This window comes from Juglans regia, chromosome 2, assembly GCF_001411555.2.
Source record: "Juglans regia cultivar Chandler chromosome 2, Walnut 2.0, whole genome shotgun sequence".
In the NCBI taxonomy this organism is placed as follows: Eukaryota; Viridiplantae; Streptophyta; class Magnoliopsida; order Fagales; family Juglandaceae; genus Juglans; species Juglans regia.
The window spans coordinates 29,103,946-29,117,204 of record NC_049902.1 but is presented as its reverse complement, the minus strand read 5'-3'; the positions used below and the strand labels follow the sequence as shown (position 1 = coordinate 29,117,204).

The 13,259-nt window shown below is 37.1% G+C and overlaps 1 protein-coding gene across 3 annotated transcripts in view; it reads left to right on the top strand.

Moving 5' to 3' along the window:
• The window catches only part of LOC109002059 (cellulose synthase-like protein G3), a 72,632-nt gene extending 71,755 nt beyond the window's left edge, over positions 1 to 877 (top strand). For all 3 annotated transcript variants that reach the window (XM_035687322.1, XM_035687328.1, XM_035687326.1), the window contains one exon: positions 123 to 877. In XM_035687322.1, the coding sequence (XP_035543215.1) occupies positions 123 to 677 (555 nt within the window). In that variant the 3' untranslated portion in view covers positions 678 to 877. The remainder of the gene's footprint in view (positions 1 to 122) is intronic.
• The last annotated feature ends 12,382 nt before the right edge of the window (positions 878 to 13,259 follow it).

Sequence of the window (13,259 nt, the reverse complement as noted above, 5' to 3'; positions counted from 1 at the left end):
TGAATAGAAAAAGATTACTAGCACATTTTTTCATGGTCAATCTTTTGAACATTAAGCCTCTCCTTTTATTATTCTACCTTCCATCCATTTAGATTTTACTTATTGGTGAAACAATATTGCAGCTATCAGAGCCTAGTTTTATCTTGTATGTGTTTCTTGTCCTTGGAGCCTATGGACAAGATCTCCTTGAATTTATGATAGAGGAAGGAACAGTTCAAAACTGGTGGAATGATCAGAGAATGTGGATGATACGGGGGCTCTCATCCTTTGGGTATGGATGCCTCGAGTTCTTCCTCAAATGTTTAGGCATTTCCACATATGGTTTCGGTTTGACCAGCAAAGTGATCGATAATGAACAAAGCAAAAGATATGGGCAAGGTATGTTCGAGTTTGGAGCCTCATCAAACATGTTTGTGCCATTAATAACAGCAGCCATTGTCAACTTGGTATCATTTCTTACGGGGCTTGTACAAGTTCTAAGAGGTAGCAAAATGGAGGGTCTATTTCTGCAGATGTTCTTAGCAGGTTTTGTAGTGCTGAATGCCTTGCCAATTTACGAAGCCATGGTCTTGAGGAATGATAAAGGAAGAATACCATTCAAAACTACTGCAACTTCAACATGTCTAGCTTTGGCTCTTTATGGGCTAGTTTCTCTTCCTCTTACGGATTCAAATTAGCCAATTTGCTTTATACTGTCTATATTATTCTTGCTCTTATATGAGTGGAACACTATATAATTTATCTGTAACCTTTGGAAAATTATATAGTAGGCCAACATTTGTGCTATGTGGTATTAAGAGTTGAAAATAAGCATGGCAAAAGTTGAATGTCTTGTGAAAAAGGAAATGGGATTTAGAGCTTTTTTCATTGCATCTTCCTACTATTTTGCATTTCCACTGTTGTATGGAGTCTAGACTCTGTTGTTTCTCTATTTTTTTTTTCTAAGCAAGCTCTACATATAATGATTAACAGATAGATCAGGAATATATGAATAGTGGATAGGGATCCCGACAAACACCCATTAAAACTAGTACTACACAAAAGAAAATAAAAGACGGGCACTGGCAACAAATAAATGTTACCTACCTTTCCCCCAAGGGGGAGCTGCAAAAAATGTCGATTTCAGTACAAACTGATAAGCAGATTATGAACCTTAAGGCATAGACCATGGTGGTTGGTGTGATTGCAGCTTATTATTCTGGAGCAATCGTTGGGGAGATCCACTTCGTGTCCTCACAATCCTTGGGTGAAGGAAGATAGTTCTTATATTAAAGTGCCATATAAGTAAAATTGAATCGCATCTGGCTATACGTCATCACAAATGTCTAGCACTATTCATTCGGGCCGAATTTTTTCCCGGCCAGTCCCGGAACCCGAAAAATAGGATTTTGATTCCGGGTCTCGGCCCGGATAAAAACGGATCTGAAACCCGGATTGCAAAACCTAGACCAACACGGTTAGGGTACGGGTTTGGGACCCAGTATGCGGGTCTTTTAAAAAAAATCCCTTGATTGGTAAATCCCCCTCGACTCACTTCTCTCTCTCTCTCCCTCTCTCTCTCTCTAGTCTCTCGCTCTCTCTCTCTCGTTGCACTGCAGGAGAAGCAGAAACCCTAGTCACCGCCATCGTGAGCCCGTCGCCGTCAACCTTTGCCTCTAGGTCGTTGTTCCAATAAACCCCCCAACTCACCTCTCTCTCTCTCTCTCTCTCTAGTCTCTCGCTCTCTCTCTTGTTGCGCTGTGGCAGAAGCAGAAACCCTAGGTCCCTAACCACCGCCATCATGACTTTGTCGCCACATCTCCTTCGCCGTCGACCTTTGCCTCTAAGTCATTGTTCCGGTTCTCTCTCTCGCTCTCTCTCTCTCTCCCCCTTGTAACTATTTTTCTGTGCATGAGTACAAGGTCATTGGGTGTGTGAACTATTTATCGTTAAGATAGGTTGTGCGGTGGTGGATGGATGCTTTGACCATTTGTTTGCTGGTGGCCGTGTGGTTTTTGGAATGTTTGGAAACTTGTTTTTTTCTTTTTAATCTGTATTGGGTATCGACTTGTTTATGGATTCATTGATTCTCTATTTTAATGAATCTGTTTGGTTGTTGGGAAAGTTGAGGGAAAAAAACCCAAATTTGTTTACTTCGTCCTTTTCACACTCTCTGTATGTACTCATCCATGCTCAAAGTTTAATGAATCTGTTTGGTTGTTGGGAAAGTTGAAGGAAAAAAGCCCAAAGTTGAAGGAAAAAAAATCTGGGTACAAAAATCGGGATCCAACGAGATTTCGGCCCGAGTTTGACCCAGACCAACCCGGTCCGGGTATACCCGGATTCCTGGGTTGAAATCTGGATGAACACCTCTACAAATGTCTTCTATCAAAATTCTCTTGGGTTTGGCTGCTAGTATAATTTAGAAATTGAATAGCTTGATGTGAAGATTGCTTTCCTCTATGGTGAATTGGAGGAGGAATTATATTTGGAGCAAGCAAAGGGTTTCACAAAAAGGGAAAAAAAATCTTGTGTATCGATTGAAAATGAGTTTATTGGAACTCAAGCGGACACCTAGATAGTGGTATAAAAGATTTGATTCTTTGGTTGAGCACGAGTATGATAAAATTACTTTTGATCATTGTGCGTTTGTCAAAAAGTTCTCTAATGGTGGCTTTATTATGCTCCTACTATATGTGGATGACATATTGATAGTTGGTCGTGATTCTGAAAAATTTGACAAATTGAGAAAAGAGTTGAGCAAGTTTTTTTGCTATGAAATGCTTCATGCCTACAAAACAAATCCTTGGTATGAAGACCTCTCATGATAGAAAGAATGCCCAGCTGTGGCTATTTCAAGAGAGTTATGTCAAGAAGGTACTAGACAGGTTCAATATGGGCAAGGCAAAAACAATGAGTTCTCTACTTGAAAGTTATTCGAAGCTAAGTTCAAAGTAGAGTCTTACAAGGGAGAAAGAGAAGGAAAACATGCAAAATGTGCCTTATGCATCAGTTGTGGGTAGCTTAATGTATGTCATGGTGTGCACAACACCTATTATCGCTCATGTTGTTAGAGGTTTTAGTCAATTTCTCTCTAATCCTGGAAAAAAGCATTGGCAGCTGTTAAATGGATTCTTAGGTATCTCAGAGGTACTTCCAATGCATATCTGTGCTTTGGATATCGTAAGCCTATACTTGATGGGTTTACAGATGCAGATATAACTGGTGACATTGATTCCAGAAAGTCTATTTCAAAATACTTGATTACTTATTCAAGGGCAGTTGTGTCATGGCAATCCAGACTGCAAAAATGTGTTGCTTTGTATACTACAGAGGCAAAGTATATTGTCATCACTGAAGTTAGCAAATAGTTGTTATGGATGAAAAATCTCTTAGAAGAATCAGGTCAAGAACAGGAAAAGTATATTCTCTATAATGATAATCAGAGTGTTATCCATCTCAGGAATAACTCAACTTCTCATTCAAGATCTACGCATATTGATGTGACGTATTCTGGATTCGTGTTGCATTAGAGATGAAGTTAATACAGATTGGGAAAATCCATAATAATGAAAATGGATCATATATAATGAAAAAACCATTGTCTATACAAAAACTTGAAGTATGTAGAGGAAAAGTAGGCTTGATGGATCCCCTCACATAGTCGAGAGGGGGACATTTGTTGCGTGGGTCCCTCCAAGTGAGAGAAGCCCATTTAAGCCCTTAGGGAAATTTGGTAAGCTGTTAGAGTTAGGATTTTGTTATTATAAGTAGGTTATGTTGTGTGTGTGGAGTGGGAAAAGAAAAGGAAAAAAAGAAAGAAAGAGAGAAGTGTCGTACGCACAAAAGAGTGAGAATATTTCTCTAATTTTCATCAGAGTTTTGAGGGATCATCTATGGTCTAATTTTGACAAAATTACAATATGTTGTTCTTGATAGCAAGAGCTTCGTTTTGACTGGTACTAATCATTGAGATTCCTCTCCGATTGTTTACTGCAAATACTCACTTGGTGAGATGTTTTTTTGTTGCCATGGTTAGTATCCACTTGGTGAGGTGTTTACAGCCTGTTAACATTGTGTTTTATACGTCTTTGGGTCAGGTTCCTGCGACTCGAGTCTTTAAAGTTGGGCTTGTGAAAATGAAGAAATTTCTCATTTTATATTTGGCTTTCTTGGTATTTTTCAGATATTTTCATAATGTTTTTTTTTTTTTTTATCATTTCACATTCTAATACCAATTTTTTTTTTTATAGTACTGAAAATATCACCATTTGTGAAATTATCATTATTGAGCAAACTAGTAATGTTGGTAAGTTGATCATTGACCTTATGAGCAAATAGATGAGGTAGTCCATCAATAAATTTCTCTTTCCAATGTGGTTTCAAACTATCTTCCCGTAGCATTTCTCTGGAAAAGAAAACATTTTGATATCATCTGTAGTCAGACATAGTAGGACATCTTAAGTTATTCAAATAATCACTAATACGAGTAGTAATATTAGAAGGGGTGCCAAGAAAATATTTATCAACAGTATAAATCAGAGTGTTAACACCATCAGGGATACCCTGACCTATAGTTGTAGAAAAAATAGACATTCCATCATCATCATGCTTAACAACATTTCTAATGATTTTTCTTGAATCATGAGTAAGATGATTACCCAACAAATGATGAAGAGTCCCAGAAAATCTAGTAACTAATAAATCAACAATTTCAACATGGGTAAGATTATGGTTAATAACGTAAGCATTAGCAACCATAAACATCGTATTCATTGTATTGAGGATTTCTTTTCTAGATAATCCATCAATATTCCCTTCATAAAGTTTGTCAGAAGAAACATAAAACTATATTTGAAAAAATCTTTCTTCAAACTGTAGATCAAGAGAAGTAGGTTCGGAGTACCAGTTTTTTGTAAAACTCATGGGATTAGGTTTGCTTGAAAACCTTTTTATCTTAGGTTTTACCAAATCAATTTTTCCTAAATTTTCTTCAAGTGTAGCAATATCCCGATCTTTTGAGAAATTAGAAAATCCAGTTTCTGAGTCTTCATTAGAGATTACCTTTTTGTCTTTACTATTAATAACACAAGCAATATTACCAGCATAAACTTTGGTATTCTTAGTTTTTACATTTTGTAAATCGTAAAGAATTTGGTCAGTTTTTTAAAATGTTTTGGCTTGGTTAGTCTTAAGACTTAGACCTTGCATTGTTTCAGGTAAGTTGACCAAAATTTTTTCAATCTTAATAGAAGAAAAAGGTTTTTCAAATTTTTATTTAATACGATCCAATTGTTGACCAGTAACATGTAAAGAACTATTGAGAAAATTGTTTTGATCTATAATCCTTTTTGTCTCAATAGAAATAGGAGCATTTGAATAAAAAATGGGAATTTTAAAAGGGGAAGTTTTAACCTCATATCCTTGATGGTTAATAATAATCATCTCAAGAGATGGACTGCTTGACCGAATAATATATGTGTTTTCTGTATCAAAATTTGATTTTTTGACCGTAATTAAACTATTATGAGAAACATTCTTTGAAATATGGTAGTTTTCAATAAAATCAAAAAATAATATACGTTTTTGCATATCATGCTTTTTTTCTTTCCATTTTCTTTGTACACGTAATTTTTCTTTGTTATCAAAAGTAGCATGATATAATTTTCTTTTTTCTTTGTTTTTAATAGAACTATACTCATCATACAAAGAAATCATATTAATTTCAAAAGCTTTTTTTTATTAGAGATAGCTAGTTGTGAATAATAGGAGTGGCAAAATCGGAAGAAATAGGAGACATGGAAGATGTCTCTTCTTCTTTTTCTTCTTCTTTAATAGCTTGATCCTTTTTAAATAAATCTTCATTATTAGTAGTATAATAAGCAGTGCTAACTTGGGAAGTATTACTAGCAACTCCCTTTAGCTTTAAATTAGGCTTAATAGTACTTTCTAGAAAATCATTAAGATCTTGATCTCTCCCCTTACTAGATTTTCTGAAGCAATAGATCTAGCAAAATAATTTTTCCTTTCATTGATCAATAAAGGTATATTAACCTTATTATCAAAACTTATCTTGACAGTAGAATCAAGATATTGGTGAATATAATCAAGATTAATCTCATCAGAAAAAAATTTAGCAGGCTGAAATTTATGTTCCAATAAGCGATCATTAGGAAGAATAACATCTTTCCAATGAATCATTTTTAGAATTTGGATTTTAGCACTAGGGGTAGAACTATTAGAAAAGTTTTATCACCTAAATTCTTCAAACCAACTTTAGATTTAAATTAGTTTTCAGCACTTTGTAGTAAATACGATAAACTACAGAAAGGGATTTACTCCCTTCATCCATATCATAATCAGATATCAAAATATTCAAAGTTAAAGTTTTATGAATATTAGGATCATCTAAAGGAATGGTTAGATCAGGAAAACAATCAAAATGAACAATGTCATTAAAAAAGACGAGTGAATCATGCCAAGTATGCTAGTTTTAAACTTTTTGAATCCGGCATCCCTTAAACATAAAAGTATAGAAGCATTTATGCCCTTACGAGTAAGGGGTTTAACAGAAACTTGAACAGAACCAATATGTGAAAATTTGTAACAATTAATTAGAAAATCATGAATGGATTTTCGATTAAACAAACAACATTTTTCATGGGTTTTGGATATAGCATAAGTTTGTTCAACAGTTTTAACATTAAACGCAATCTTAAAGATAGACTGAATCCAACTATAAATATATAAACCGAAAAGTCATATTAATACAAATATAAAAAACATTACTTAAACATTTGGACTCGTCCACATCTGCTTTAAGTTAAACTCCTTCACACAAGCTTCATCTCTAAAAAACAAGCAAAACAATGAGACTTTTGTTCATATTTATGGAAATATTATTCTAATAATAAGGAATTAAGGATCCATAGAGGTTAGAAAGTGGACTAAAATTGGACGTGACAATAATAACAAGCTGTTGTAATCAACTATTTTGTAATGAACAGTTTGTAATGAACAATATTTTATCAGATGACCTAATCCAATGATTGTTATTTTACAGTATTGGTACTGCAATATTTATTTGAGTGTATCAAGGATTGAGTATATTATCATCAATTAGCATGTTAGAGTATATTAAAATTAAACAAAACAGGAAAGTAGTCTAGCAGAAAAAATTGCAAGACCAAAAGAGACAATGATTGTCAATTTTTTGATTGGGAAAATCAGAAAATGACACATTACTCATTTAGAATGTCAATTTCACTCGCAAAAATAAAATCATAGTAAATTAGTAATTGGTGTGGAGAAAGAGAAAGAGAATGCTTTTCCAGTTGAAAACAGTTGATATATTAGTTATGATTTTCTCTGAAATATCAACTTTTAAAACATATGTTTATTAATTCAAGCCTAAAGAATACAATGACCCACCAAGTGTTTGTGAAAAGGCCATACACAGAATACAAAGAGGAAGCTGTCAAAAATGCTTTATTGTTTTTCATTATCTTTCAAATACAATATATTTCTCTATTTATAGAAACATTGAATAACAACCCACAATTTGCAAGGGGAGGACCAAATGCTGAAACACATAACTCCAAACAAAATGAGCCAAATGGAATCACCCAAACGAAATCACCAAAATGAGCAACTCAAAATCACCTAAACAAAAACCAAACAAACGATTCAAGACCATCACAATCAAACAAACGATTCAGCACCATCAAAACGATTCAACACCCAAACAATCCAACACCATCAAAATTCAAAACTAGGGAGAGAGAGAGAGAGAGAGAGAGAGTACCCAAACGCCGTCGGTGTGTGGGCCTACGACGGAGGGGCTGGAGCGGCGTCGGTGTTGCAATTGTGTGTGGGCCTGCGACGGAGGGGCTGGAGAGGGGGGATGTGCGGCGCGAGGGTTTTCTTATGGGAGGGGGCAATTGGGAAAATGACGTCAACAAAACTGATTGTCCGTCTCATGGGGAGAGAGAGAGAGAGAGACAAAGTCTGGGGGTGGAACGAAACGACGCCGTTTGGATTAAAAGTGCATCTAAATTACATCGTTTCAAGGACGTTAGTTTTAAAAAAATAATTGGGTTGCATGAAACGATGCCGTTTCACGCAACCCAGTTTTAGAATTCATTTTATAATGACTTAAACGACGCCCTTTTTTTAATGGCAAATAATGTGTGTTTTTGACTTGTGGTTTTTTGGCACATAAAATAATTAAAAATATTATTTAAATTAGTAAAATTAAACTATTTAATGTGGATTATTTAATTAAATCATTAAAAAATAAAGATTGATAATTATATTTATGATGTTAAATGTTAAATGCTAATTTGTTACAAACTTCGAGTATTTCAATGTATTATGAATCTATGATAATTCAATATATTAAAATTTAAAGTTTTGTATATGATTAATAAATCATTGTATTAGGTATATATAGTTATAGTGATATTAATACTATACTATTATACATATATAGTCTAATATATATTATGCTTATATATATGCTATAAGCCTATGACTCTTATAATATATTAATATATACTAATACTATATATTATATAATAATACATTGATACTAAATTATTACTAATACTATATACTATACTAATAGTGATAGTAATACTATATAATAATATATGGTCATAGTCTCATATAGGCTTGTGCACCATCCAACCCGCACTGGTTTTGGCCTTGACTCGACCCGTCCGTATACCATGCCCCAAACAACCCGACCAATAATATTCGAGTCGGGTCAAAAAGAATACACCGACTAAAATGTTGACCCATAATACGTTGATATTTTATTAAACTATAATAGAGTCAATTTTGGCCTTGGAACGTCTGTAATTTCTAGCCTTGGTAAAGAGAAAATAAAAAGAGAGAGAAATGGTGGACATTACGGGTCAAATGAAGAGCGAAGAGGAGGAGGCGAAGCTGAGGAAGAGGAACGAGGAGTTGGAGAGGGAGCTGAGGAAGAGTCAAGAGAGGGAGTAGTAGATGAGGAAGGAGTTACAAAAGGCTTGGGAAAGGCTCAGAGTTGCCGAGGAGGCAGAGGAGAGGTTCTGCTCGCAGCTCGGTGAGCTCGAGGCGGACTCCATCTACCAGGCCTATGAGTACAACGCTCGTCTACTCTCCCTCGTCGATCAGCTCTCCTGTGCCACCCACCAATCCGTTTGTGGATGGCACGGGGAAAGAAAGCCAAAATAGAAAAGCAAAAGGGGAAAGAAAAAGACACAAGTACCATTTGGAGGAGTTGAAGCCCCGGTGGAAGAGAGAGAGGCTAAGCTTCTCGAGATTCCTGGGTTTTTAGTTCTTGCACAATCGTTGAGCAGTTGGCTGACCTAGGGTTTTTAGTCTAAAACACTTGAAGAATGTTAAGAGTCGGTTTGCCCCGTCATTTATTGAGTTCAACCCGACACTAAGCAAAATCGTATTTTGTTGGACGGATCTAATCGAGTCAGACGGGTTGCTTGGTCTAACGGGTCTTTTGCACAACCCTAGTCTCATAGACTCATAGTGATATTAGTTAATGAGTCATAGACTCATAATGATATTAATATAATATATAGACAGTAGACTTATAGTGATTTAGTTATAAATTATAATTATAATTATAGTTATAGACTTATAGTGATTTAGTTTAGTTATAATTATATTGATGATGTTAATTATTACTTTGTTACCAACTTAGAGTATGCCAATGTATTATGATAGTTCTAAGTTAATGCATAATGAGCCATATACAACTTTTTACAATTTGTATATGAAGCAATAAGCATAAATTATTTAAGTATCCAAACTATTATAAATTTATACATATATTGTAATTTATACTATAACTCTTAATATCTTATAATATGTTAATATATTAATATATACTAGTAGTCTAGTACTATATATTATAGTTATACGTTAAAGAATATAATAATACAATGATACTATATATATATAGTTATAGACTTATAGTGATTTGGTTATTATGATTAGTATAACTATATAATAGTATTTGTATTAGACTATTAGTAATATAGTATAGCTATATATTAGTAATATTAGTTATAGTGATTGAGTATAACTATTAATTATATTAGTATAACTATAGACTATATTAGACTATTAGTATTTAATTATTTTTTATTTTTTAAAACCATATTAGAGTCTAGACTATTAGTATCAGTATAACTATTATAAATACTAGTATTAGTTAATAATTAATTAATGGTGTGTTAGCGATAAGATTAGGTTAGATAAAATTATATAATTAATATTTATAAATTATAAAAAAAAAATTATTATTTTTATTTCATTCGGTCCGGTCCTGTGTGAAAAACCCCTAGATTGGGGACCGGACCAAATGACTTTTGTCCTATGGAATTTGGACTGAGACAGACCAAACCCAGGATCATGTCGGTCCGGTCATTTTTCTAGTCCGAACCGGCCAAATCTCACCCCTAATTTATATGCAGAGGGAATAAGGAGAGATGGACACACAAATTTACGTTATTTGACACTAGGCCTATGTCTAAGGGGGTTTGGGGAGGGGTGATTCCAGTATAATATGCTTGTTTACAGTCTCTCATAGCCTCTCATTTCTCATTGTACAATGGGAGCTGGAGATCTACTTGCTGGAGAAGATGTCCTTCCTAGAACTCTCTGTCTAGAAGTTGAAGAAGCAGTCGAAGAAGCCTCCAAGCATTCAAAAGAAAAGAAGCCCCTCAAACCGTAGGCACCCTATCCCTTTTATCTTACCCTCTGCTTGTATGTGCCTCGGTATTGGTGAGGGATGTCTGCTTGGCGTGTCTGACCCTATCTCACTTTCCTACTTTCTCCTGACACCTCCCTATCTCCTGACACCCTCACCCCCTTGTCCCTTATTGTCCCATCTCCCCCTCTCTCATCTTGTCTTCTAGTGATGGCCCTCTTGATGAGCTGGGTCTTGAAAACCATTTTGGACTAGGTGCATTTTACCCCCTCACAGTTGCCCGCGATTCTTAAGGGCAATTTTTTCCAAAGCAGACCTTGATAATCTTCAAAGGTAAAATATGCAATCGACCTGATCCGCCTCCGTCCATAGAGAAATAAATTCCAGGAGCTAGCCTTGGTCATCCGTTCCTCACGAGTTAAGTAGTAAAGATTTTTGAGTCTGGGATTAGGCGGGAGATGGGCTCGACTGCGTAGAGTGCCAAATCGGAAGGTAGGCTCGACATCATCGAGGCGAGTGCGAACCCCGTCTTGGCAAGGTAAGCGGGAGGTAGGCTCAACTGCATCGAGCGCGAGCACGAAGCCCGTCCTGGTGAGGTAGGCTCGACCACATGTAGGGCGAGCTCGAAGCCTGTCTAGGCAAGGTAAGCGGGAGGTAGGCTTGGCAACATGAAGCATGAGTGAGAACTCTGTCTTGCGAGGTGAGCGGGAGGTTAGCACGACTGCATGGAGAGCGAGCACGAAGCCCGTCCTAGTGAGGTGAACGAGAGCTAGGCCCGACCGCATGGAGTGTGAGCGCGAAGCCTGTCCTGGCGAGGTAAAAGGGAGGTAGGCTTAACCGCAAAAGATGCGTGCAAAAGTTGGCCAGGCAATCAAGAGACGTGCCCGCCAATTCGGAAACCTGGGAGACTGGGCGGTCCCTGACTTTTCTAGCCTGTTGACTTTTATTAAAAAAAAAAAAAAAAAAGGTAAAAAAAGGTTGAGCAATTTGTAAAACGAGACTCACCCTAAGTCTTGCCGAAAGGCATACGTCCTCCCGGCATTTTTGGTTTTAGTGATGTTGGTGAACTTTCCTTTTCGATGTGAATTACGGTTAATGCTAGAGTATGTTGTAAGCCGCGCAAAGTGGTCAGGGAGCCTGTCGACCCACTGGGTCCACTTCAGGAAATTATGGAGCTCGAAGGCATGTTAACTCCAAAGACTCATTCCAGAGGTAACCCGTTGGCAATGGTTATGACACGAGTGCGAACATTCAGCGTTCGCTAGTGGAGATGCTATCTGAAAAGTAATGTCGGGCTGTTGAGACCGGAAAGATTGAACCCGCACTTCCTTGTGAGGTAGGCGGGGCCGCCTTATGGTTGGATCCACCTATTAACCCTCATGGGAAGGTAAGTAGGAGATGCTGCCAAAGTCAAACCTGTCAATGCAAATATTTTTAAATCCCAAGTGCAAAATTTGCAAACCTGAGCTGTCTTTTCAGGGTGCTATGATGGTCTAAGGCGTTATCCATTTGGTGTCTTGTTGTTGGGGATGATGTTCCGTTGTTGGAGATGGCACTTCATTGCAGGAGATTCTGTTGGTGGACATTCCATTGATGGAGACTCTGTTTGTGGAGATTCCATCTTCGGGTAGCCGAAAGCTGACCTGCACTCTTCCGCGAGAGGGATAGAGCAGCCTTAGGCATTACACTCATCCCTTTGCCATGCAGGGAGGTAACTTGCTGATGGCGATTTCGTTGATGGAAATTCCGTTGGTGGTGGTTCTGTCTTCGGGTAACCGAAGGTTGACCCGCACTCCTTCGCTAGAGGGATAGAGTAGTCTTAGGGATTACACTCATCCCTTTGCCTCGCTGAGAGGTAAGTTGCTGATTGCGATTTCACTGTCGTAGATTCTGTTGAGAGAGATTTTGTCTTCGGGTAGTTGATAGACTGACCTTCACTCCTCCGCGAGAGGGATAAAGCATCCTTATGCATTACACTCATCCATTTTTCCTCGCAGGGAGGTTAGTTATTAATGGAGATTTCAGTGATGAAGATTTCGTTAATAGATATTTTGTTGTCAGGTAGCTAAAGGCTGACCCACACTCCTCTGCGAGAAGATTAAAGCAGGCTTAGGCATTACACTCATCCATTTGCCTCGCGGGGAGGTAAGTTGTTGATGAAGATTTCGCTGATGGAGATTTCGTTGGTGGAGATTTTATCTTCGGGTAGTCGATAGACTGACCCGCACTCCTCTACGAGAGGGCTAGATCAGCTTTAGGCATTACACTCATCCATTTTGCCTCGTAATGAGGTAAGTTACTGATGGAGATTTCGTTGATGGAGATTTTGTTGGTGGAGATTCCATCTTCGGGTAGGCGAAGGTTGACCCACACTCCTCTGTGAGAGGGATAGAGCAGCGTTAAGTATTACACTCATCCCTTTCGCCTCGCGGGGGAGGTAAGTAGTTGATGGAGATTTAATGATACGTGGATCAATTATGACAGTGAAAAAAAAATCCACATAAGTTTTGAAGAAGACAAACCAGAGCATTTAGCAGCTATGACTGATTTTTGCTTGCTGCTG